This window comes from Anomaloglossus baeobatrachus, chromosome 1 (genome assembly GCF_048569485.1).
Source record: "Anomaloglossus baeobatrachus isolate aAnoBae1 chromosome 1, aAnoBae1.hap1, whole genome shotgun sequence".
NCBI lineage: Eukaryota > Metazoa > Chordata > Amphibia > Anura > Aromobatidae > Anomaloglossus > Anomaloglossus baeobatrachus.
This window is the reverse complement of record NC_134353.1, coordinates 81854898-81881996: the sequence shown is the minus strand read 5'-3', so window position 1 is coordinate 81881996 and position 27099 is coordinate 81854898. Positions and strand designations below refer to the sequence as shown.

General features: G+C 48.5%; 1 protein-coding gene across 1 annotated transcript in view; it reads left to right on the top strand.

The window, feature by feature from the left end:
• Positions 1-27099, top strand: part of WDR1 (WD repeat domain 1) — a 73655-nt gene that overhangs the window by 14044 nt on the left and 32512 nt on the right. The window contains exons 5-7 of the mRNA XM_075346891.1: positions 12678-12858; positions 19511-19588; positions 19680-19760. Coding sequence (XP_075203006.1) covers positions 12678-12858; positions 19511-19588; positions 19680-19760 — 340 coding nt within the window. The remainder of the gene's footprint in view (positions 1-12677; positions 12859-19510; positions 19589-19679; positions 19761-27099) is intronic.

Sequence of the window (27099 nt, the reverse complement as noted above, 5' to 3'; positions counted from 1 at the left end):
ACAGATGGAGCAGGTGGCCCCATTCTTATAATCTGGTATTTCATTGAGGCCGGTTTCTTACGGTATGTGTTGACGTACTGTGCTCAGATGAGAATAACCAGGCCGACCGCCGGGGTCTCCTCATAGGCAGTGAGGTCCGGGCAGGAAGCCCAGCGGGGGGTGGACCAAATCGTCTCATCCTAAATACAGACAGTGTGACACCAGCCTAAGGCTAAGGCCACACGGCGAGAAAAACGGAGCGAGTGGAATGCGATAAAAAAAAATCACATTCCACTCGGACCAATGTTACTCTATGGGGTCACTCCCATGAGAGATATCCCCCCCCCCCCTTTCCGCTCTAATCGGACTGAGAAAACAGTCACATTATACTGCGGGTGGAATCCGATTGGTCTTCACTCACACCCATACAAGTCTATGGGTGCGAGAGAAACATCACATTGCACTCGCATTACAGCAGAGTGCAGTGCGATAATTGCGTCAGCTGACAATAGAGGAGATAGGGGGATTAATCCTCCCTCCTCTTCCGCAGCACCGGCCCCCCTCCTCCTCCGCAGCCGTGGTCTGATCTCAGGATCGGATCACAGTGGCATGACAGTCAGCTTACACTCGCAGCAGAGCGGGAGTAGAGTGTCATTTGATGCACTCGCATTAAATGCTCGTGTGGCCCCAGCCTAATTAAGAAACTTCGCCATTTAATGACACACTTTAATATTAATATTTTCTTGGAAACGTTCACGTAGAAAGTTACGTAGCGCTCTCCTCCATGAGAAGTTATGTTCAGTGTATTTTACTGCGGAGACTAGATAGGCAGGATCAGACAGTAGAGTAAAGCAGTATATACGCTAATGTAAGGTCTTACTTTTAAAGGGAACCTGTCACCAGATTTGGCCCCTATAAGCTGCGGCCACCACCAGTGGGCTCTTATATACAGTATTCTGGAATTCTGCATATAAGAACCCAGGCCGCTGTGTATAAAACGGTCTTATAATACTCAATTAGGGGGGTGGTCCGGTCCGATAGACGCCGGACTGGAAATCAGAGTTGCCTATCTGCGACTAGCTCCATCCTTCTACCTAGCTCAGTATGGATAATGTGTCCTACGTCATCCGCACAGGCCGACATTGCAGTCCTGCGCAGGTGCACTGTGATCTGTCCTGCTCAGGGCAGATCAAAGTATTGTAGTGCGCATGCGCGGGGCTGTCTGTAACCTTTCCTTGTGCCCGCACATTGCAGTACTTTGTGCCCTCAGCAGTGCAGATCAAAGTGCGCATGCACACAATGTCGGTCTGGGCGGATGAGGTAGACGCGTCATCCACACTGGGCTGTGTAGAAGGAGGATGGAGATCATCGCAGAGAGGAGGCGCCGGACTGAAGAGCAGCAACACCCATTGAACCAGACTGCCACCCTAGGAGAGTACAAGAAGTGTTTGTTATATAAAGCAGCCTTTCCTCTTGTATACAGTATTCTAGAATGCTGTATATAAGAGCTCACTGGTGGTGGCCGCAGCTTATAGGGGCCAAATCTGGTGACAGGTTCCCTTTTAATATGTAGCGGAAGAGTCCTGCTCCAAGTGAAAATGTCCTGTATGGTAATCTTGCGGCTAGACTTGCTTTCATGATGGCGGTCCGGCGGCTGGCTACCATCTTTGTTTGTAGTGAGCATGATTAAAAGGGTGGTTCACCCTTATTTTTTGTCTAGATCGATATTATATTGAAAAACAATGTTTCTCTGAAATACCTTATGTTGGCAATAGTTCCTGTGAGAGGTGCTATTGCAGACCGCTCTTCCTCACTCCATGACCCCCGGGCTCCGTGACCTCGGGGATCCAGTGACGTCACGTCAAGTTCCGGACACGTCGCATCCCTACGGCGGCTGCAGCCTTCCTGACTGATAGGCTGTGGGCGGTGTTTCACCGCTTGTCACAGCCCAGTGTGTCTCCTGCTTGCAGCGCTCTGCTGTGAAGGAGGAGGGAGCTGATTGGCTGTGACAAGCGGTGAAACATCGCCCACAGCTCAGTGAGTTGGGAAGACTTTGGCCGGCCACAGTGTCAGGAACTTGACGTGAGGTCACGGGGCTTGGGGGTCGCAGAGCTGGGAACAGCGGTCGGCAAAGCGCCTCTCACAGGCACTATTGCCAACATAAGGTATTTGGGAGAAACATTGTTTATCAATATATCGATCTAGACAATAAAAAATATGGGTGAACCACCCCTTTAAGGCGGTCAATGTTAAACAGATGAAAGCAGAAAAAAAAGCGTAGCTGCGTTCTTATGATGTATGGCTGACGCTACCTTGGCATAGTTTATTCATCAGATACTGGTTGTACTTTCATTTGGGAGCCATTGGTGTCATCCAAAACTACATCTCGTCTTGCAAAAGAAAGCTCTGATGCAACTATGATCCCCAAGGGGGTAAATAATGTTCGCCCCCTTAGGCTATGTGCCCACGGGACAACATAGCCGCGGATTTTGGCCTGGAAAACCCGCAGGTTTTAGCAAGTACAGACACTCCCCATGTTATCCTATGGGATTTGGAGAGTGCTGTATCAGTGGTGCGGTATGTGCAGTTGCGGAATATGCTGCGGATTTCCCGCAGCCGCACGTAAATGCATGTCAATTATTCATGCGGCAATATCTGCGGAATTCCCGCTCCTCCACTATGGAGATACAGGGCGGGACTTCCGCAGGTATTTCCGCACTTGTCCTGCAGGTTTACCGCAACACAAAACGCTCGAATCCCGCAGCAATGGATAGCTGCGTATTCCGGGGAACAACTGCGGAAAACCTGTGGACAAACCTGTGGAAATATCCGCGGATTCATTGTCCCATGGGCATACAGCCTTAAGGCCCTGTTACACGCAAGGACGTATCTAACGATATATCGCCGGGGTCACGGGTTCCGTGACTCACATCCGGCATCGTTAGCGACGTCGTTGCGTGTGACCCGCATGAACGACCGTTAATGATGGAAAATACTCAGTCGTTCATTTTCAAAACATCGTTGATTGTTGAGCACGCAGGTTGTGCGTCATTCCTGCGGCAGCGCACATCGCTACGTGTGACACCTCGGGAACGATTAACTACAGCTTGCCTGCGGCCGCCAACAATGAGGAAGAAAGGAGGTGGGCGGGATGTTACGGCCGCTCATCTCCACTTCTATTGTGCGGCCGCTTGATGACGCCGCACAAACCGCCCCCTTAGAAAGGCGGTTCGCCGGCCACAGCGACGTCGCTAGGCAGGTAAGTCCGTGTGACAGCTCCGAACGATATTGTGCGCCACCGGCAGCGATTTGCCCGTGACGCATAATTGACGGGGACGGTTACGCTCGCTAGCGATATCGCTACGTGTAACGCCGCCTTTAGGGTCACAGCAACTTGTCGCTTTTGACAACCTACTCGTATCTGCGCTTATGTTTTCCAGGATAAGTTCCAGCTTTGAGTGATGGAGGGTGCAGAGATTTAAAGGGCTGATGATCGGTGAGACTGAGGGGCGCAGGGCTGTGCCTCTCTAGGGATCCGGAGTGACTAATGACAGAAATAAATATAACAAATCTTAGATTTGTGTATTTACCACCCAAACTTTTGGCACGTGTGGTGATTTTCTCGTGTCTGGTACATTTTCATATCTTGTATAATTTACTTCTTTGCATTTTCTCTACAAGACTTAATGCAACTCTCCGATTCACAATGTAATGGTACAAACCAGGAGGCGAGAGGTGACTGGCTGCGTGCAATCGGCCCCCACGCAGCTCTCGCTGACAAATCTCGGGTACCCAGAGAGTGCGGTTGCCATGAAGATGCCTGGTGTAATTATAGCCTCCCTGCTGCATCCATAGCTACGTCTGCAGATCCCACACCTTTCATTAACACTGTCACCACCATTTAGTATGCCTGTGTGCAGTCTCCACGTATGGTGGAGAAGATTCATCTGCAATGTGCATTTGTATATCCAAAGAACCAACAATCGTGGATTTATTAATTTTTTATTTTTTTTTATTTTTTCAATTGAAGTTTTCAAGGGAATCTGTCAGCAGGTTTTTGTGACCTCACCTGAGAGCTGCATGATATAAACTAAGAGATCATGAATCAAACGATGTATCACTTAGATTACTTAATGGAGCCATTCAGACACATTCAAATCATTAGATTTAGCAATGCAGCAGCGCTGAAAGAGCAGCCCCCGCCCACACCAGACTCTCTATAGAGATTGCACACACAGTGAGGTGCCAAGCTGGAGAGGGCTTGTTGGGCTGCCAATTGTGAGTTTCTAGTCCTGTAATAAACAGACATGGCAAATAAAAGATTGGACTGTGACAAAACTGGCATTCCTGAATTCTCTGTATTAACCCTTGCAGCATGGTGGCTTCAGCTTGCATAACAAAAACCTGCTGACAAATTCCCTTTGAAGAAACTCCCAAGGGGAAATAACACATTTGCGCACACACACACACACACACACAGACCTGTATAAATGCCCTGCCCCGCAGTATTGGAGGCCTCAGATTTCCTCTGCTTAATGTAACAAGTGGGCATGACTTGGTGAAAAGGGGTGTAACATTCCTGGAAATGACTTAAAATCTGACTGAGCACCAAAATATTGGCGTAAGCTAAGCCAATCAATATGTGCCGCAAAGGTATCTAAATATCCATGGGGATTACCAAGACTGTCTGCAAACTGAGTCTGTCAGGTTGTTGCTAGGTAGGGGCAGAGCCCCTGATTCCAGCGATGTCAGTTACTAGGCTGTATTTTGTAGTTTTATCAGCTGGCGATTGACTACAGGACTAGGTGTCTCGTGCCTTTTGGTCTAACCATGCACAGACACTGGCTGGACCAAGCCAGCTTCAGAGCAGGGCTTACAAGCTGCATAGACAGGACCCGTAAGCGCTGCACTTCCTGTCTAGGAGACCGGTCAACGCTCATACACCACAGTGAGTGATAACTGAAGCAGTGGGCTGGAAACAATATACTTCAAAATCCCTGCGGTCTGGAGAATGATTGTGTGTGTATTTTTATATCTATCTACATAGTCAGTCAGTCAGTCAGTCAGTCAGTCAGTCAGTCAGTCAGTCAGTCAGTCAGTCAGTCAGTCAGTCAGTCAGTCAGTCAGTCAGTCAGTCAGTCAGTCAGTCAGTCAGTCAGTCAGTCAGTCAGTCAGTCAGTCAGTCAGTCAGTCCTTTATGAGGATGAGCCCCTTAAATGGGTAATACTGTAACATTTGCAGATTTCAAAATCCACTTCCTGATCAATTATTGCTGGTGATTCTGGACGGGGAGGCTTAGGATCGGTGATGCTGATCCACCGGGACTGCCACGGGATGAATTTCGAGGGGGCACGGCTCAGATCCTCTGGGGCAGGTCTTTCGACTGCTCAGAATCACTGCCTGGGAGCATCGCTTCTTAGTTAAAGACCAAAAAATTAGCACCACGTAAAAAGGCTGGAAGCAAATGGCAGATTAATAAAATACTCGCGGTAGCAAATGAAAATTAAATGAGGACAAAAAGTGTCCACTTCGGATCTGGTGCTGGGCTTTAGGGTGAAATGCATCGCTGGCACATCCATGGTGTCGCAGAGGGAGAGCACACATGTGGTGTAGCCATTTTGATACCATGGTTAACTCTTGACACTATCATCTAAGGGCTTTAATGGGTAGGGACCACGTATATTCGGGGTTCTGTTTTGATACCTACTAAAAACCACTCCTGATGAAGTCACGGCTCTATCTCTATCTATCTATCAAATCAAATCAAATAAGCTTTCTTGGCAGGACCAAATACAAATTAGTTTTGCCAAAGCAAGTGTACATTAGGGGCTGGGGCTGTGGGGATGGTGGGTGGGGACTGTAGGAAGGATGGATGGGGCACATCCAGGGTGGGGACTGTGGGGGCACTTCTAGGATGGGGGCTATGGAAGTCCATGGCTTATGATGGGGCATATCCAGGGTGGGGACTGTAGTAACGGTGGTTGGGGCATATCCAGGGCGGGGATTGGGGGGGCCACATCTGGGATGGGGGGCTATGGAAGTCCATGACTTATCATAGTTCTCTTTCTCGAAGTCTCTGACATTCGCTCACATACCGCGCTGCTATCTCCACTGCGCTCTCTTCTTCCCCCAGCAGGATATATATTTTCTCTTCCTCCTCCATGGAGCTGAAATCCGGGAAGAGATGGGAGAGTCTCCTGAAGTGAGTGTCCCTCACTGCTGAGTACTTGGTGCAGTGTAGCAGGAAGTGGGTTTCATCCTCCAGGGCCTCCAGGTCACAGTGTTGGCACAGTCTGTCCTCCCTGGGCTTGTAGCTCTGCTTGTGTCGGCCGGATTCGATGGCTAGACTGTGGGCACTGAGTCTATATCGGCTCAGGGTCCTGTGGTCTCTGGGATCCGGGAGTTTTTCCAGATATGGGGCCAGTCTGTAGTCTCTCTGTAGACTCTGGTACGTGGTCAGTTTCTGTGAGGTGTTGATGTCGGTCCTCCAGTCACTGACATACCTCTCCTGGCCCTCGTCTACCATCTTCCTGATTCTGGTTCTTGTCAGGCTGCTGTGATTGGTTATTTTGTCCAGTTGGGTTTGGGAGAGCTGTGCCAGGGGTCCTGGTTCATCTGGCCCACGTATATATATCAGAGCTTTGTGGTGATGGGAGCTTGGATTGCTACTCTGTAGGTGAGCCTGAAATGATAGTGACCTCTTCAGAGCTGCTAGGTGTAGAGGGAATCTGCCCAGCTCAGCTCGACAGGCGCTGTTGGAGGTGCTTCGATGGACCTGGAGAAGGTGCTTACAGAATTCCAGGTGGAATATTTCTGTTGGGCTGGAATCCCACCTTGACCAATCTGGGTAAGTGTGAGGGCCCCAGACTTAGCTGCCATACAGGAGGATTGGAGCAATGATGGAATCGAAGATTTTTAGCCAGACCCTCACTGGTGGCTTCAGATGATACAATTTCCTTCGGATGGCATAAAAGGTTTTGCAGGCCTTGTTTTTCAGGGTCTCTATGGCTTGTTTGAAGCTTCCTGGTGAATTTCCAGGCCCAAGTAGGTGTATTTGTCTGTTCCTGTTAGAGTGCAGCCGTTTACGACAAATGAAGGATGCTGGTCAAATCTTCTTTTTCTCTTCTGGAACACCATGATGTTGGTTTTCTTTAGATTGATCGGTAGTGCCCATGTGGAGCTGAATTTCTCCAAAATTTGTAGGTTGTCTTGGAGACCTTTCTCGGTTGGTGACACCAGCAGTAGGTCATCTGCATAGAGCAAGAATTTCACCTGGGCGTCATGGAGTGTGAGACCTGGAGCAGTTGAAGATTCTAGAGCAGTAGCCAGCTCATTGATGTAAATATTGAAGAGCGTTGGACTTAGGCTGCAGCCTTGTCTGACTCCTCGGCTCTGCTGGAAATAAGCCGTTCTTCTACCGTTCACACTCACACTGCAGAGGTTCTCGGTGTAGCAGCTTTTGATGACATCGTAGGTCTTTCCTCCTATTCCGCTTTCCAGCATTTTTAAGAACAAGCCCGGGTGCCACACTGAGTCAAAGGCCTTTTTAAAGTCTACAAAGCAGGCGTATATCTTCCCATGCTTTGTATTGTGGACGTGGCTCTGAATGAGACTGTGCAGGGTGTAGATGTGGTCCGTGGTGCGGTGGTTTGGCACGAACCCTGCTTGGCTTTTGCTCAGGACATTGTGCTCGGTAAGGAAACTGATGATCCTTTTGTTTAGGATGCTGTTGAACAATTTTCCCAAGTTACTGCTGACACATATGCCTCTGTAGTTGGCAGGGTCATACCTGTCCCCACTCTTGTGGATCGGTGTAATGAGTCCTTAGTTCCAGGTACGAGGGAAGTAGCCAGCACTCAGCACAATGTTGAACAGTTTAACCATTGCAGCTTGCATTTCTGGTGGGCTGTACTTCAACATCTCTGGGGTTATTCCATCCAGACCACTAGATTTTTTACACTTTATGGAAGTGATTTTCTCTGCAACTTCCTGTAATGTAATTGGTGTGTCCAGTGGGTTTTGGAAGTTTTTGATTTTCTCTTCCATTGCCTTTAGTTTTGATGTTATGTTTTCCTGCTCTTGGCTTAGTCCTTCTTTTGGGATGTCTTTGTAGAGGTCTCTGAAGTACTGGAGCCAGATGTTGCCATTTTGGATATGGGTGTCATTCTTTCTCTTGCTCTTTGTGTCCATGTGGCTCCATATTTCCCAGAAGGAGTTGTCTTGGAGGGCGTCTTGGAGTTGGCTAAGTTTGGTAGAGATGTAGCTCTGCTTCTTCCTCCTGAGGATGGTTTTGTACTGCTTTTGTATGGTGTCATAGGCTTCCCTCAGGTCTCGGTTGTTGGGGTCTCTGTGTTTATTGTTTGAGGCTGTTCTCAGGGTCTTTCGAACGGCTTTACACTCTGTCAAACCAACCATTGATCTGCTTTTCTTTTGGCCTCTTGTAGTTGACTTGTTTGAGGTCGGACAATTTGGCCATGGTGTGGAATATTTTGTTGAGGTCTTTTGCAGCTTGATTCACTCCTTCTGGGTTTGACTTGTACTTGTAGCTGTAGAAGTTGTGGATCATCTCCTGTAATTCCGGTCTGTTGGGAGCCTCTTTATATTTTATTTCTGACGTCTTGGACCAGTTATAAGATGGAGGTCGCTTGTAGAGGCTGCTCTGCTGTGGCTTTTGTGTGGATGGTTTCTCTGTAGATTTTATGAACAGGAGACGTTGGCTGTGGTCTGACAGGTGCGTTTGTGGGGTGACTATGAAGGCGCTAATACTTGCCGGGTCCATATCTGTAATGGCGTAGTCTACTACACTCCTTCCTACATGGGAGTCTAGTGTATATCTTCCCAGTGAGTCTCCCTTTGTACGTCCATTAAGAATATGAAGACCTAAACTTTTACATAAGTTCAGGAGCTTTTTGCCACTTTTGTTGACTGTACTGTCATAGCTGTTTCTCTCTGAGTGTTCTGAGTCGTGACTGTCGTTCTCTGCCCCAAATATGTAGATGTTTCCATCTGTCGTCAGAAAGTCTTTTTCTCTCCCTGTTCTTGCATTGAGGTCTCCAAAGATGAGAACTTTGCCCAGGACCTGATAATGGGTGGCTTCTTCTTGTAAGATCTCAAAGCTGTCTGGATTGAAGTAGGGGGACTCTGGCGGTGGTATATAGGTGGTGCAGAGGTAGACATCGGACTGAGAGGTGAGGATGGAGCTGCTGATTCTGATCCATATGTGGCTGCCTCCTCTCTTCACTGGTTTGATGTACTGGTGGAGCTCTTCTTTATACCAGATCAATATTCCTCCTGAGCAGCGGCCCTGTTTGGTGTTTTTATTTTTAAGGGCAGGGACAGAGATTTCCCTGTATCCGATTGGCACCAGAGATTCGTTTTCAGCTCTGGTCCATGTTTCCAGGAGGATCTGAATGTCTATATTCTTCAGTCTTTGAATAAAGTCGGGGTCATTTGTTTTACATCCAAAGGCCGAGGTGCTCAGGCCTTGGATGTTCCAGCTGCTGATTGTGAATGAGGTCATTTTTTTTTTTTTTTTTTTTTTTTTCCTATATACCTCATGTGTATATACCTTGTAATGAGTGCGGCTGTGTAAGACACTCTGGATTTACGACTGGTTTATAGGTGTGTTAGTTTCCTGCACAATGTGCTGAGCAGGGTTCTACTCTCTTCCATATCTCTGCCCTGCATGTCTCTGTGTGGGGCTGATGGTCCCCTCCATGGTGGTCTCCTCCTCTGATGGCCCGATGTTGGGTGAAGGGCTTTGTTTCTGGCCTCCTGTGGTGAAATTGGGGTTTCCTGTCTTTTTATTGTTGGGGGTCTTTCCATGGGATTTTGGTTGTTGTTGAGTCCAGGCATGGGGTCTCTGTTTAGTATAATGTCCTTCAGCTCTTTGGCCAGTAGGCTGACCCCTTGTTTGTTTAGGTGCTTGTCGTCATAGAGGTGTTGGTGTTTTATGGAGGGGTGTTGTGCCAGGATCACGTCGGGCACAGCCTTGATTCTTGTGGTCAGGTCCGTGTTGATGCTCTGGGTAGTTTGGCTGGATACATCATTTCTTGGGAGCAGAGATGATAGAATTATTTTGCTGTCCGATATATCTATCTATCTCCTATCTATCTATCTATCCCACTATCTATCTATCTATCCCACTATCTATCTATCCCACTATCTATCCCACTATCCATCTATCTATCCCACTATCCATCTATCTATCCCACTATCCATCTATCTATCCCACTATCTATCTATCCCACTATCTATCTATCCCACTATCTATCTATCCCACTATCTATCTATCCCACTATCTATCTATCCCACTATCTATCCCACTATCCATCTATCTATCCCACTATCCATCTATCTATCCCTCTATCTATCTATCCCTCTATCTATCTATCTATCTATCTATCCCTCTATCTATCTATCTATCTATCCCTCTATCTATCTATCTATCTATCTATCCCTCTATCTATCTATCCCTCTATCTATCTATCCCTCTATCTATCTATCTATCTATCTATCCCTCTATCTATCTATCTATCCCTCTATCTATCTATCCAACATAGATGGATAAACCTATTACTATATATTTTGTGTTTAGTATATAATTGTGTTGGCAGGTAATGACCATGGGGCAGAGATCTTGGTCTTCCTGTCCGTGTTGCCGTTGAGCACCATAGTCCGCCTGTGCCCACCCAGATGAGGTAGATTGGGTGGGGACTTGGAGTATACATTTAGTGTGGATATCATTGCTTCTATTTTGTGTGGAGTTGGTTGTAAGGCCGGCTTCTCACTTGCGATTTTCTCGCAGTAGTGCAATGCATAAAATTCTCGCATTGCACTCTGACACATGTTCATCAATGAGGCAGCTCCCATCTGCTATTTTTTTTTTTTTTTTTTTTTCCTCAGTCCCAATCGGACTGCAAAAAAAAATCGCAGCATGCTGCGTTTTGGAGAGTTTCTCGCACGAGTCTCTCCAATGCAACGGGTAAATAAACGGATGTCACATGGACGGCGCACACACCATTCTAGTGACATGCGTTTTTCTAAATACATTTATCGCATGTTTCACAAAACACTGGAAATGAGTGAGGTCTCACAATGTCGGTCAATCTCTAGCTCTCAGTCGGTCTCTCCCTCTCGGTCGGTCACTCTCTGTCCAGGTTGGTCTATTCCAGCTCCCCCCCCCTCTCTTACTCACTGATCCCCAGCGCGGTGCTGCACGGCGGTCACACTGCTCTAGCGGCTTCTCTTTTGAAAAAGCCGGCCGCTCATTATTCAATCTCGTATTCCCTGCTTTACCCGCCCACCGGCGCCTATGATTGGTTGCAGTCAGACACGCCCCCACGATGAGTGACAGCTGTCTCACTGCAGCCAATCACAGCTGCCGGCGGGTGGGTCTATATCATGCAGTAAAATAAATAATTAAAAAAAAAAAAACTGCATGCGGTTCCCTCCAATTTTAATACCAGCCAGGGTAAAGCCACACGGCTGAAGGCTGGTATTGTCAGGATGAGGAGCCCCATGTTATGGAGAGCCAACCACCCTAACAATATCAGCCAGCAGCCTCCTGGAATAGCCGCATCCATTAGATGCGACAGTCCGGGACTACCTGGCCATCCCGAATTGCCCTGGTGCGGTGGCAATCGGGGTAATAAGGAGTTAATGGCAGCAGCCCATAGCTGCCACTAAGACCTAGATTAATCATGGCAGGCGTCTCCCCGAGATACCTTCCATGATTAACCTGTAAGTTTTAGAAAATGAAGACATACACCCCCCAAAAATCCCTTATTTGAAATAAATAACAAAAAAAAAAAAATCCCCTTTCACCACTTCAAGTCCCCAAATACTCTTCCATGTCTGACGTAATCCACAGAGGTCCCTGGACGCTGTCAGCTCTGCTACATCAGAAGCTGACAGGAGCGGTCACAGACCACGACCGCTCTCTGTGAGCTCCCCGCAGCGACTGAAGTGAGTCACGCTATCAGCGATGACATCACTCAGGTTACCCGCGGCCACAGATCTCAGCGGGAGGACTTCTGCTGTGGCCGTGGGTAACCTCAGTGACTGCACCGCTGATCGCGCGGCTCACTGCGGTCACTCAGGGGATTTGCGATCACCGGCGAGACCTTCACCTGTGACCGAAAATCAGGGGCCATGCCACACACAGAGCCGCGGGATGACAATGAAGTCGGGTGAAGTTCATCCGACTTCATTCTGATCGCGTGGCTCTGTCTGTGTCTGCTGTCAGCGGCCATTCAGCTCTGCTACATGGCTCTGTCTGTGTCTGCTGTCAGCGACCATTCAGCTCTGCTACATGGCTCTGTCTGTGTCTGCTGTCAGCCGCCATGTAGCAGAGCTGAATGGCAGATGACATAGTAAAAACGGATCCCATAAGCATCAAACACGCACTGCAATCATGATAAAAATCCCAGGATCGCAGTGCAGTTGCATTGCACACTGATCATAAAGTGAACTGAAATCGTCAGTCTGACTTTTTATCATGCAACTTGGACCGATTTTACACGCATAAGTGTTTCCAGCCTTATACTGAGGCTAGTCTTATAGTGCTGAGCTGCAGGAGGAGTACTGCGACCTTTGTGTGTCCTCGACCCCTGCTCCTCACCCAGATAAGGGTGTAATTAATATATTCTATATTTTACATAAGACGTCTCATTTCTGACCCTCTTCTCCACCTTTAGGTTTGGCTCCGTCTTTCTGTGGGACACCGGCTCCTCTGTGGGGGAAATCACAGGACACAATAAAGTGATTAACAGCGTGGACATAAAGCAGACCCGGCCCTATCGTCTGGTGACCGGCAGCGATGACAACTGCGCGGCTTTCTTCGAGGGACCACCATTCAAATTCAAGTTTACGATTGGCGTGAGTCCTGCTCTTCCGTATACTGAGGCTTCGCTCTGACCTGGCCTGAACTGTTTTCATTCCTGCTGCTTTCGCTTAGAGATTATGTAGGGGAGGGATAATGGAGGGGAAACCACACGGGATGTGGGATCTCCGGGATCAGCGCTGTCGGCGTGTTATTCTGCAGCTGGCAAATTTTCACTACATTGCAGAGATTGGATTCTCTAATGAATTATTTTCCTGCTTATGTGGAAAAGACAGGAGCCCCAGAATGTTTGGAAAGGGGGTGATATGAGTATCTATGCAATCAGTTGTCTATGGCTACATTAGCCTTACTGGCGACAGTTTTTGCGCCAAGAGTTGCATAATGATGTTGACAAACTTTCCTTTGTTTTGTGTTGTTGTCTTTGTTGGTGGTGTCGTCGTCGTTGTCTTTGGTGGTGTCGTCGTCGTTGTCTTTGGTGGTGTCGTCGTCGTTGTCTTTGGTGGTGTCGTCGTCGTTGTCTTTGGTGGTGTCGTCGTCGTTGTCTTTGGTGGTGTCGTCGTCGTTGTCTTTGGTGGTGTCGTCGTCGTTGTCTTTGGTGGTGTCGTCGTCGTTGTCTTTGGTGGTGTCGTCGTCGTTGTCTTTGGTGGTGTCGTCGTCGTTGTCTTTGGTGGTGTTGTCGTCGTTGTCTTTGAGGTTGTCGTTCTTCCTCTTGTGTGAGGTTTTTATGCCATGTCTTTCTTGTGAAGACATCAGTGGCTGGAAGGGCTTAAACCACCCCCACCCCTTAAAACGCACCAACAGCAATCATCTTTGCTTTCTTTTTTTCCTTGCAGTTTTGGGTGCAGGAAAAACAAGCAATGTGTGCACAGCGCTTCAGAGTCCTCATTGGCTTTGCGGGCCTAGGGATAGACATTCAGAGTTAGACAACAAACGGCACAAAACAAAAAATGCAGCAAACACTCCACCGTGTGCACAAGGACATACACCCACTTTTTAACACCACCATAAAATGTCAAAAAGTCTTGGCATGTGCCAAAAATGTGGCTTTTTATCACCAAATACCAACATGTATTGACGGCATTAACCGGCCAGGGGGAAGTGGCTCCTGCCAGTCAGAGCCCTCAGTAGGCTTAGTGATGTCTCCCGCCTTCCTAAACTTATTCATGGCTAATGTGACCACATGCCCAAATATTAAAGTGGGGGGCACTGCACGGTCTGGTAATCCTTCTCATTCACAATGGCTTTGGGCATGTAAGTGTTAACCCAGGAAGCCATTATTTCTGCAGTGTGAATAATTCCCAAGGAGCGGTGAGGTTGTGGCTGTTACTGATTGCAATATTATACATACACTTTACTAATACGGTGAATTATAAAAGTCCCCCCCTCCCCCCCCCCACCACCAATGTCGGTCCTTGTGTACGTGACTGTGACCGGCCCAGACCTCGTCGTGCCGCTCCGCCACCCCTCATTGTAATCTGCTTTCTTGTTCCCGGTCGCACATACAAAGAGCCGGAGACCCCCCGGTCTTGTGTCTTTCGCTCTGTCCCTAATGATCCAGGCTCCTGTCCCTCTGAATTATTCATGCCTCCTTAACCCGCCGGCCGGATCAGTCTGTTTCCAGAGAGGAGCCGTCTGGCAAATCTCTGCTCCGCTGCTGTTCTTGTGTTAATACTGTAATGGCTTTCCTAAATGATTTTCTGTTGACCCCCAACCCCCCCCCCCACCACCACCCCTCATATCTGCTGTCACTGCTCAAAAAAAACAGTATAAACCCAAAGCGATTGGAGACGGCACGAAGACTGACCGGAGGGGGTCTTGCAAAAAATAGGGCTTTGTGATGAACACTGCAGCCAAAATCTATGCTCAAAAATTATTCATTTCATATTATTATATTTCTATTATTTTAATATCAGTAATTGTTAAAAATAAAATATTATAACGAATAACAATAATAAATGAAGTTATATATTATTATAAGTAAAATTGTATTTTAATTATAATATTTTAATATATTAATTGAAAAACTATTATTAATAAAATCAATAATATACACAGTTATTTATTCTATTTTGTTAATTAATTAAAATAAGTCAAAATTGTATTTTAATTATAATATTTTAATATATTAGTTTTTCAATTATTATTAAAAAAATCAATAATATACAAATAGTTATTTATTCTATTTTGTTAATTAAAATAAGTCAATAAAAAATACAAATATAATAAATTATAGTTAAATATATTTAATTCAATTTATATTTTATTAAAATGTAATTATTTATAATTTTATTAGTAAATAAAATATAATTAAATAAAATCAATAATACAAATATAAAAATACTATAATTTAATTATAATTAAAATATATAATAATAATTTTATATATTTGAATTAATATTTTTTTTTTTTTTTGTGGGGGGATCAAGTGTTCACAACTTTTCAATATCTCTACTTGCTGTCAATAAGGTAAGAGTTGAGCAAATCGACTCTCAGGACCCTGATCAATGGCCATATCCGTAAAACCCTCTGACATGCTGGAATCGCCGATGCGTCTTCTGATCATTGCAATGTTGGCGGCTTTAAATCAGGAGAGGTACTGGGATTCCAGTAAGTAGAGGGCATTGTGGAGGGTTAGCGGCCTCATGTGCCGGGGTCTTGACAATGTATTCGCTCATTTCTATAGGGTAAACCATTCACACTATATCAGAGCCCCAATACTCGTCCGGAGGGATCCTTCACCGCCATCTGTCAAGGGATGTTTGGGAGGCCCCTATACACACTGTCAGCCATCTTGCACTTTCCTTCGCTCGAACTTCAGCTCCATTGTCTTAGAAAAAACAGGCTTCTTACTCGCCATCACCACTGTCTAATACTGGTGATAGATGCCTCTCTGCAGTCCGCAGCACTGTACCGCTGCTAACAATCACTGCACACAGGTAAAATGCCATTTAACCACCATTATTTGTGTGTGAGCTAACGCAGCTTAATGGGGGGAGGTGGTCAGAATTCCCATCTTGTACATACACATGAATGGGGAATACCCCTTTAACCTTCGTCAGGCTGCATAATTTTACAACGTTAACAGCGACCCCTTATCTCTGAAGGGGGTGGAGATATTTTATTGAAATTTGGCCAATATATTCTGGACCAAAACTGCAGAGATGTCACAAAATTTCAGCCCTCTACGGCTTTTGGAAAAAAAAATGTATTGCAATTTTAAAACGAAATATATTCAACCGGACAAAGGTTAAAGGAATCGGTCACCAGGTTTATGCTACCTCATCTCAAAGCAGCATAATGTAGAGACAGCGAGAGACCGATTCCAGTGATGTGTCACTTACTGAGCTGTTTGATAAAATCAGTGTTTTCTCTGCTGCAGATCTAGCAGTTTTACAAAGCTCATGAATATGCTGGACTACCTGCAGCATGCCAGGTAGTCCTGTAATGATAATCTCCTGCTGATTAAACCGTGATTTTTATCAAAACTACACGAAGCAGCCCAGTAAGTGACACATCTCTGGAATCAGGGTCTCTGACCCTACATTATGCTGCTCTCTCAGATTAGGTGGCAAAAACCTGGTGACAGATTCCCTTTAAGTGATCACACCGGTGCACGACTCGTTACATTTATTGATCAGGTGTCGTCTAATCGGCTGTGCACTTCAAATTTAATATAATGATCTTCAATAAAAGATAATAGAAAAACTAATTGAGGAGCACAAGTGAGGAGCGGGTCTATGCTTACAGCAGCCAATCGGAGCACTGCTTGTATTCCACATAACCGCTTTGAAAAAGAGAGCCTCAGTCTGATTGGTTGCTATAGGCAGCTAATCTCAACCATAGCAACGGATGTGCAGATTGTGTACTCTATGGCCTTTTTATGTGTGATCACTATTAATGGAAGATAAGAGCGCGTTATCATTGTGACCACTCGATCCTGCTAATGTGACAGAGGGCTTCAAATCTGTCATGTGTACGGGGAGCACCGCTGTGCAATATGTCCATTCCTAAAATAACATGGTCTCTAGAGAGGGAGAACACACGGGGGTGAGGAGGCCTCGCCTGCTGAGGGGCTGTGAGACTTCAGCGCCAGCCACTGTGTGACCTGAGGGATTAGGCATATTGTCATTCGCTACTCTGTCCAGTCACTTTTCTTGTAATCTACCCGAGTGACCGATGATCCCGCCGATCCCTCCTCAGATTATGGAGCAGTCGTCCTCCATCCATTACTAGTTTCTCAACCCTTTCACAGCTTGTTACATGCCACATGGGTACTTAAAGGAACCGGTCACCAGATTTTGTCGTTCTAAACTTAGGGTGGTATCACACATAGCGACGCAGCAGCGATCACGACCAGCGATCTGACCTTATCAGGATCGCTGCTGCGTCGTTACATGGTCGCCTGGTGAGCTGTCGAACAGGCAGATCTCACCAGTGACAGCCCCCAGCCAGCAGTGACGCGTGGAAGCGTAACTAAGGTAAATATCGGGTAACCAAAGAAAGCACTTCTCTTGGTTACCCGATATTTACCTTAGTTGCTAGCACCGCCGCTCTCACGCTGCCAGTGCCGGCTCCCTACACTCCTAGCCAGAGTACACATCAGGTTAATTACCTGATGTGTACTCCAGCTACGTGTGCAGGAAGCCGGCATTGGCAGCGTGAGAGCAGCGGTGCTAGTAACTAAGGTAAATATCGGGTAACCAAGGAAAGGGCTTCTTGGCTACCCGATGTTTACCGTGGTTACAGCTTTCCGCAGCTGCCAGAAGCAGTCTCCCTGCTCTCTGCTCGCTTCAGTTCGTCGCTCTCTCTCGCTGTCACACACAGCGATGTGTACTTCACAGCGGGAGAGCAACGTCCAAAAAGTGAAGCAGGACCTTCAGTAACGAGCGTCGAGCTCACAGCAGGGGCCAGGTCGTTGCTGGATGTGTCACACAGCGACAGGGATGGGACGTCGCTGCTACGTCACAGAAAATGGTGACTTAGCAGCGACGTCGTTGTCGTCGCTATGTGACACCACCTTTAAACTAGCCCCTCAAGCAGCGCCTGTGCTACATTCTGTAAAGGTGCACATAACCCCCTGACCACCCCCTGTAGACCCCACAAATACCTTTTATAAAATCTCCCGCCCTTTATGTAAATTGTCTGCTCCAATGGGCGTCCTAATCTGCACCTCCTGTCCCTCCTTTCACCGTCCTGTGCTGATTGATGTGGATGACTCCTCGGACACCATTCAATGTATGTGGGCAAAATCTCCATATTCTTGTCTCGCGCAGACGCACTTTGCTCTGCCCTGTTACGGATAGAGCTGAAACATAGGTGAGTCTGCGCGGGCGTGAGATTATACCAGCAACGTGGATGAAGCGGGTGACGTCATCAACATCAAAATCTCACACCTGCGAGCCAGGAATATGGATTTTGTTTGCCCGCCTAACGTGGATGGCGCCCGAGGCTTCATCCACATCAATCAGCTCAGGAGGATGGCGAAAGGAGGGACAGGAGGCGCAGATTAGGATGCCCATCGGACCGGACAATTTACATACAGGGCGGCAGATTTTATAAAGGTATTTTGGGGTCTACAGCGTAGTCAGGGGGTAACGTGCACCTTCATGGAATGCAACACTGGCGCTGCTTAAGGTGCTAGGTTTAGTTTTAGAAGGCCAAAATCTGGTGACAGGTTCCCTTTTAAAGGATTTTTCCAATCTCCAAGATCCTATCCCAATATGAAGTTGGAGTAGTATAGCAAATACCTCCAATTAGAAATGTCCAATTTTTCCTGATTACTTATGTCTCACCTCATGTGCAGGGCATTGCAGCTTAGGTATCCATGGTTACATACATGGATAACTTACTGTCGCTGTATGAGTGGATGTAACCATGGATACTTAAGCTGTAATGTCCTGTACATGAAGTAAGAGACATAGCTAATCAGGAGGACTATACTACATTCTATACTACTAATTGGAGGTATTTGCTACCAATAATACACCTATTACATAATGGGATAGGTTCCATACAATGGCTGCTGGCGGGAGGATCATGTGACAAACCTGTCAATCAACTGTCTCCAATTGTAAAACTCCTCAAAGGGGAAAGCTGCTTTTCTATTGGAGGCTGATGGACAGGTCTGGTCACATGATTCTCCGCCAGCAGCCATTGTATGGACAGAAGTGCTGGTCGTAAGGAAGCCTGCACGAATGAGAAAGTGACCGAGCTCTGACTGAGAACCCATCAGTGAGCTCGTTCAGGGATTCTAAAGCCAAAAAATATTCTGAGCTCCTCTGTGTTATGGCTCCGTGTTGTCCCTGTATTCATGACCTCTGTATAACCCGCCCCCACCATTGACAGATTTCTGCCTATGCACAGTGTGACGAGTTGATGTGGGCGGAGCTATCCGCGGCTTATTACTGACAGGACAAGCAGAGCTGCAGAAGATAAACTACTGTAATTGAGCAAGCAGCCCAATTAGCTGTGACCATACTTGTTTTCTCAGGCGGAGTATGTCCTGTGAGGCCCGGACAAGCCGCACATCTCCTGACCCCATATTAATCAGCCTTATGTGCCTATGAGGATGTAAAGTCCACTCAGGCTGCGAAACATCTGCCAAAGCTGTCATAGACTTGGATAGGTCGTCATACCTTATCCTCCAACCTTTTTAATTTATTCCTTTATCCCCCCCCCCCAACGCAGGACCACAACCGCTTTGTGAACTGTGTACGATTTTCTCCCGATGGCAGCAGATTTGCTACAGCCAGCGCAGACGGCCAGGTAATGGATGGGGAATGGTGGAGACCTAAAAAACTGCTTACTGTGAGGCGAAACTCTCCTAACTAATTTTAACATTTTCTGTATTTTATAGATATTCCTATACGATGGAAAAACTGCAGAAAAAATTGACTGCATTGGAAATGGAAAAGCCCACGATGGAGGCATTTATGCTGTAATTTGTTTTTTTTCTTTCGTTGAGCCTTTTTAATGTTCCTGTATAGACCGTGCAGCAGGGGGAGTGCTTTAGACGTGCAGCTGCCATAGACGTGTGTGTGTGTGTGTATGTATATGTGTATGTATGTATGTATGTATGTATGTATGTATGTATGTATGTGTGTATGTGTGTGTGTGTGTGTGTGTATGTATGTATGTATGTATATATATATGTATGTGTATGTGTATATGTATATGTATGTATATATATGTATATGTATGTATGTATGTATGTATGTATGTATGTATGTATGTATGTATGTATGTATGTATGTATGTATGTATGTATGTATGTATGTATGTGTATATATATATATATATATATATATATATATATATGTCCAGTGGAGGTGCGGGCAGCTCTGGAGCGGTGCTGGGAGCGGCAGTGTTTGATCTCCTGCTCCCGCTCATATAATATGCACAGCCGCTGTCCATCAGAAGCGTGGTGCTGAAACTGCATCACGCTGATGGGCTGGGGGAGCTGTGCATATTATCTGCCTGTGCTTACCATTGATCGCACAGGATCCCCCCTCCCCCTGTGTTAGATATGGCCTCCCGTGCTGCCCATAGTAAAATAATAAACTCTTTACTCACCTCCTCCAGCATGTATATGTGTATGTATATATACATCTCTGAGCTTATACACCCCCTGGTAGCCAGTCCTAGCCAGTTTATTGCTTTGTGTCAGGAGGCATACATCCACACATGCATTCTCATCTGATTTGTTTGACTTTTGGAAAGAGTTTGAAGAAAAGCGGGTCCATGTCTGGACTTGTTCTGGTCCATGTCTGGCGGTGTTAAGGTTGATTTACAAGGCTGCAGCCTTACATGCCGCGCTCCTTTACCATCCCTCTCTGGCTTGAAGTGGGAGCCAGCACGGTCTCCATGCCTGGCAGGAGTCCGGTCTCCATCCACAGCCCCTTGAGGATTCTGTTGGACCGGAGCACTCATCCCCAGGGACATGGCCCTGCGTCTCAGCAGCTACGTACCTGAGACGTTTATGTTGGGGGTCCCGGTTCTTTATTGTATGGGGAGAGTATGCTGTATGTGATTGTTTTAACTTTTCCGGCGGGTTCTCTAGCTTTTCCCTGAGAACCGCGCCGATGGTGCCTGCTTGTCGGCCTCGCCGGGACCTGCAGGGAAGGAGGGACACTCCCCACTGCTGGGGCGTCCCTCCTTCTCTGCAGGTCTCTATAGCCCTCCAGTTCCCGCTCTTTTATAGGAACGCCCTCTTCTCAGGCAGAGTTCACTCTGCTCTGGAACATCCTGCATTCTGCATCTCTGCTGAGGTGCTGCGACTGGGGGACCGGGCTTCGGGATCTGGAGGGCACACAACACCGCGCTCAGCGGTCTGGTAAGCCACAGCCGGTCTCCGGTTGTGGACCTCTGTATATTCTCCCTGGGGTTCATTCTCTGCAAAGCCCCCACTCCAGCAGCATGTCTCACACAAGGAGCAAGGCTCCAAAGCTTTATTCTGCATGCACTGCATGTAAGCTCCTGCTGCCTGAGCCGAGCACCTATCCACATTGTGATGTCTGCTCTAACGTGGCGGTGCCACAGCCTGGAGTCTCACCCCCAGTGGTCTCTCAGGCTGCTGCTGCACCTGTGATTGAACCCCCGGCCTGGGTTGAGTCCTTTTCTAGGTCCATTTCCCAGTCATTTGCTGAGTCCATGGGGCTTTTGTCCAGGACTTTGATGAATATGCATCAGCCCCCCTCACAGGGTGCCTCTAATACTCTTGACAGAGGACTCCTATCCTCTGACCTCCGTCCATCGGAGCTCACGGAGGATTCATCATCTGATCCCAGACACCGTCCTTCTAAGAGAAGGCGCAGGGTTTCCTCCCCCTCCCCATCCCACGGCTGTGCCTCAAGAGCTGACTCTCAAGATGAGGAGGATGCCCTCACTGGGGGCTCGGAGGCTATGTATCCCATCGATTTCTCTGAGGGTGACTCAGATCTTAGTGATTTGATTGCTTCTATTAATTCTGTGCTGGATCTCAATCCGCCAGTGTCAGAGGAGCAACTCTCTTTGGCAGAAAAACATCAGTTTACCTCGCCTAAGAGAGTGAAGAGTGTGTTCTTTAACCACTCCAGTTTTCAGACCGCTGTGACCAAACCCAGGGCCTGCCCTGACAAACGCTTTCCAAAGCGTGGTTCTGATGACCGGTTTCCATTTCCACCTGAGGTGGTCAAGGAGTGGTCACTCCCCAAAGGTAGACCCTCCGGTGTGTAGACTCTCAGCCCGGACCGTTGTGTCGGTGGCTGACGGCACCTCACTTAAGGATTCCACTGACCGTCAGATTGACCTTCTGGCCAAATCTGTGTATGAAGCTGCAGGGGCCGCGTTTTCCCCGACTTTTGCAGCAGTGTGGGCTCTCAAAGCCATCTCTGCTTCTCTAGAGGAGATGCATTCCCTCGCCAGGGAATCTATGCCCGAGATGATTGCCTTAACTTCTCAAGCTTCAGCTTTTTCATCTTATGCCATGTCTGCCATGCTGGAGGCTTCTCACCGCACTGCGGTGGCTTCAGCTAATTCTCTTGTTATCCGCAGGATCTTGTTGCTTCGAGAGTGGAAGGCAGATGCTTCTTCCAAGAAGTTTCTTGTTGGGCTCCCTTTTGCTGGTTCACGGCTGTTTGGTGAACAGCTGGATGAAATCATTAAAGAAGCTACTGGCGGGAAGAGTACTTCCATGCCACAAACAAAGACCAGGAAACCCGCCCAGGGTAGGAATCAATCGAGGTTTCGTTCCTTTCGTTCCTCCAACTGGTCATCCTCTAAGCCTTCCGCCTCGTCCGCTAACTCAGCCAAGGATCAGAAATCCAACTGGCGCCCAAAAGCGCGTCCGCAGAAGACCGCAGGAGGTTTTGCCACTAAGGCAACTTCCTCATGACTCTCGGCCCGCTCCAGCCACGTCCTTAGTCGGTGGCAGGCTCTCCCACTTTGGCGACGCTTGGTTAAAGCAAGTCTCCGATCAGTGGGTGAGAGATATCATATCTCATGGCTACAGGATAGAATTCTCTTCCAGCCTGCCAAACAGATTTTTTTTCTCTCAACTCCCCCCTGCTCCAAGGCCTCCGCCTTCTCGCAGGCTGTGGCGTCCTTGCAGGCAAACGGAGTGATTGTCCCAGTTCCCGCTCAGGAACGGTTCAGAGGTTTTTACTCAAATCTCTTCCTAGTTCCAAAAAAGGACGGTACCTTCCGGCCCATCCTGGATCTCAAGCTTCTCAACAAGCATGTCCGGGTGCGGCATTTTCGCATGGAGTCTCTGCGATCGGTCATTGCCTCTATGACCCAAGGGGAGTTCCTGGCGTCCATCGACATCAGAGATGCCTATCTACATGTGCCAATTGCAGTGTCACATCAGCATTGGTTACGTTTTGCGATAGGAGAGGATCATTTCCAATTCGTGGCTCTCCCCTTCGGGTTAGCAACGGCCCCTCGGGTATTCACCAAGGTCATGGCGGCAGTGATTGCGGTCCTGCACCTCCAGGGGTTAGCAGTGCTTCCTTATCTGGACGACCTTCTGGTCAAGGGTACATCCAGCGCAGACTGTCAGCGGAGTGTTTCGCTCACTCTCGCCACCCTAGCCCAATTCGGGTGGATTGTCAATCTTCCCAAATCCACTGTGACTCCGACCCAGAGTCTCACGTACCTAGGGATGCAGTTCGAGACTTTGCCGGCACTTGTGAAGTTGCCCTTAGACAAACAGCTGTCACTCCGGTTGGCGGTGCGCTCTCTCCTGAGGCCCCGCCGTTATACCCTCAGGCGTCTGATGCAGGTGCTGGGTCAAATGGTGGCCTCCATGGAGGCGGTTCCCTTTGCCCAGTTCCATCTGCGTCCTCTGCAGCTGGACATTCTCCGCTGTTGGGACAAGCGGCCTTCCTCCTTACAGAGGTTAGTGGCTCTGTCGCCACGGACCAGGAGCTCTCTTCAGTGGTGGCTTCGACTCCTCTCCCTGTCCCAAGGGCACTCCTTCCTGACTCCGTCCTGGGTGATTCTCACCACGGATGCCAGCCTATCCGGCTGGGGAGCGGTACATCTCCACCACAGAGCACAGGGCACTTGGACTCCGTCCGAGTCAGCCCTTTCAATCAATGTGCTGGAGACCAGAGCTGTGCTTCTAGCTCTCCTAGCCTTTCACCACCTGTTGGCGGGCAGGCACATTGGAGTCCAGTCAGACAACGCGACAGCGGTTGCCTACATCAATCACCAAGGCGGGACACGCAGCCGCCTGGCAATGTTGGAGGTCCAACGCATTCTTCAATGGGCGGAGGACTCCAAGTCCACCATATCCGCAGTCCACATCCCTGGCGTAGAAAACTGGGAGGCAGATTATCTCAGCCGTCAATCCGTGGACGGTGGCGAGTGGTCCCTGCACCCGGCAGTGTTTCAGTCAATCTGCCGCAAGTGGGGCACTCTGGACGTGGACCTAATGGCATCCCGTCACAACAACAAGGTTCCGGTTTACGTGGCTCGCTCCCACGATCCTCAGGCCTTCGCCGCGGACGCTCTGGTTCAAGACTGGTCCCAGTTTCGTCTGTCCTACATGTTTCCCCCTCTAGCTCTCTTGCCCAGAGTCCTGCGCAAGATCCGAATGGAGGGCCGTCGAGTCATCCTCCGGACTGGCCCAGGCGAGCTTGGTATCCGGACCTGCTCAAACTGTCCGTGGAGATGCCGTAGCATCTTCCGGACCTTCCAGACCTGCTCTCGCAAGGTCCGTTTTTCCGCCCGAATTCTGCAGCACTCAAATTGACGGCGTGGCTCTTGAGTCCTGGATTTTGACGGCTTCTGGTATTCCTCCTGAAGTCATCTCCATTATGACTCGGGCCCGTAAGTCTTCCTCCGTCAAGATCTATCACAGGACTTGGAAAATTTTCCTGTCCTGGTGTCGCTCTTCCGGCCATTCTCCTTGGCCATTCTCGTTGCCGACCCTTCTGGTTTTTTTTTTTACAGTCCGGTCTGCAGCTAGGACTGTCCCTCAACTCTCTCAAGGGACAAGTCTCAGCTCTATCAGTGCTGTTCCAGCGGCGTCTCGCCCGGCTGGCTCAGGTCCGCACCTTCATGCAAGGTGCGTCTCACATCATTCCACCTTATCGGCGGCCCTTGGATCCCTGGGACCTTAACTTGGTCCTCACGGTATTGCAGAAACCCCCTTTCGAGCCCCTTAGGGAGGTTTCTTTGTATCGTCTTTCTCAAAAGGTGGCCTTTCTAGTTGCCATAACTTCTCTCAGGAGAGTCTCTGATTTGGCTGCGCTCTCTTCGGAGTCACCTTTTTTGGTTTTTCACCAAGACAAGGTAGTTCTCCGTCCGACCCCGGACTTTCTTCCTAAGGTGGTCTCTCCCTTCCACCTTAACCAGGATATATCCTTGCCTTCCTTCTGTCCGGCCCCTGTTCATCGCTTTGAGAAAGCGCTGCATACTCTAGATCTGGTGCGTGCTCTCCGGATCTGTGTCTCGCACCGCTGCGCCTAGGCAGTGCACCTCTCTTTTTGTGCTAACCACAGGGCGGCGCAAGGGTCTCTCTGCTTCTAAGCCGACCTTGGCCCGTTGGATTAGATCGACCATTTCGGACGCCTACCAGAGTACTCAGGTGCCTCCCCCGCCGGGGATCAAAGCACACTCGACCAGAGCAGTCGGTGCCTCTTGGGCTTTTAGGCACCCAGGCTACGGCTCAACAAGTCTGTCAGGCTGCCACTTGGACTAGCCTGCATACCTTTTCGAAGCACTACCAAGTGCATGCTCATGCTTCGGCAGATGCGAGCTTGGGCAGACGCATCCTTCAGGCGGCTGTCGCCCACTTGTGAAGTTAGGCTCCGCCTACTTCGGTTTTTTTTGTTTATTCCCACCCAGGGACAGCTTTGGAACGTCCCATGGTCTGGGTCTCCCAAAGGAACGATAAAGAAAAAGAGAATTTTGTTACTTACCGTAAATTCTTTTTCTTATAGTTCCGTATTGGGAGACCCAGCTCCCTCCCTGTTGCCTGTTGGCAATTTTCTTGTTCCGTGTGTTATCACCGGCTGTTGTCGTGGACGGAGTCTCCGGTTGTTCCGGTTCTTACTCGGTTCTACTTGTGGGTGGCTATTCTCCTTCAGCTTTTGCACTAAACTGGCTAGGACTGGCTACCAGGGGGTGTATAAGCTCAGAGGGAGGAGCTACACTTTTAAGTGTAGTACTTTGTGTGTCCTCCGGAGGCAGAAGCTAAACACCCATGGTCTGGGTCTCCCAATACGGAACTATAAGAAAAAGAATTTACGGTAAGTAACAAAATTCTCTTTTTTCCCCTTCAAAAATGTGGGTGGAAAATGAGGGGTACGTCTTATAATCCAAATGTAGCTTACTGGGAAGTGGTGGAAGGGGCAATGCTGGGGCTGCGGGTGGGGAGGCAGGGGTCACCCGGAAAATGTTGGCAATGCTGGGGCTGAGGGTGGGGAGGCAGGGGTCACCCGGAAAATGCTGGGGCTGCGGGTGGGGAGGCATGGGCCACCCTGACAACGTTGGCGGTGCTGGCTTCAACTAATGGTGCCCATAGTGGGCGTGTGCGTAGATGGAGCTCTTCACTTAAGATCACATTTGTCCACCGCCGCCTCCAACCCATTGGTCTACCAGTAGCGGACTTAAAGGAAACCTGTCCCCAGTTTTTTCCCTATTAAACCAAACATATCCCCTTCTGCAGCTCCTGGGCTGCATTCTAGGAAGCTGCGCCTTGTTGCTGGCCCCCCTTGCAGACTCCAAAAAGAACTTTATAAAATCTTACTGTTTCCTATGCAAATGAGTTTAGTTGGCCAGATGGGCGGGCTCTAATTCGGCCCCTGTCCCCCCTCCTGCTGCTGATCGCCGTCCCCCAGTCATGATTTACATGGATGATGCCACCTCTCACTGCTGGAGTCTCGTTCAGGCGCATTTCGCTGTGCCCCTATCGTGGGGGCTGAGCATAAAGTTTCCCTCGCGCGAACGTCGGGGATGTAGTTGCGCAGGTGCGAGATTATGGGCGGGTTTGAGGATGACACTGGTGAGGTCATGCACAGCGCTGCCCATAATCTTGCGCCTGCGCAACATCACCGGCACTCGCGCGAGGGAAACTTTATGCTCACCCCCGCGATAGGGTCACAGCGAAAAGCGCCTGCGCAAGACTCCAGCAGCGAGAAGCCGCATCATTCATGTAAATCATGACTGGGGGGACGTCTAACAGCGGCAGGAGGGGGGGACAGGAGCCGAATTAGAGCCCGCCCATCTGGCCAACCAATCTCATTTGCATAGGAAACAGATTTTCTAAAGTTCTTTTAGGGGCCAGCAAC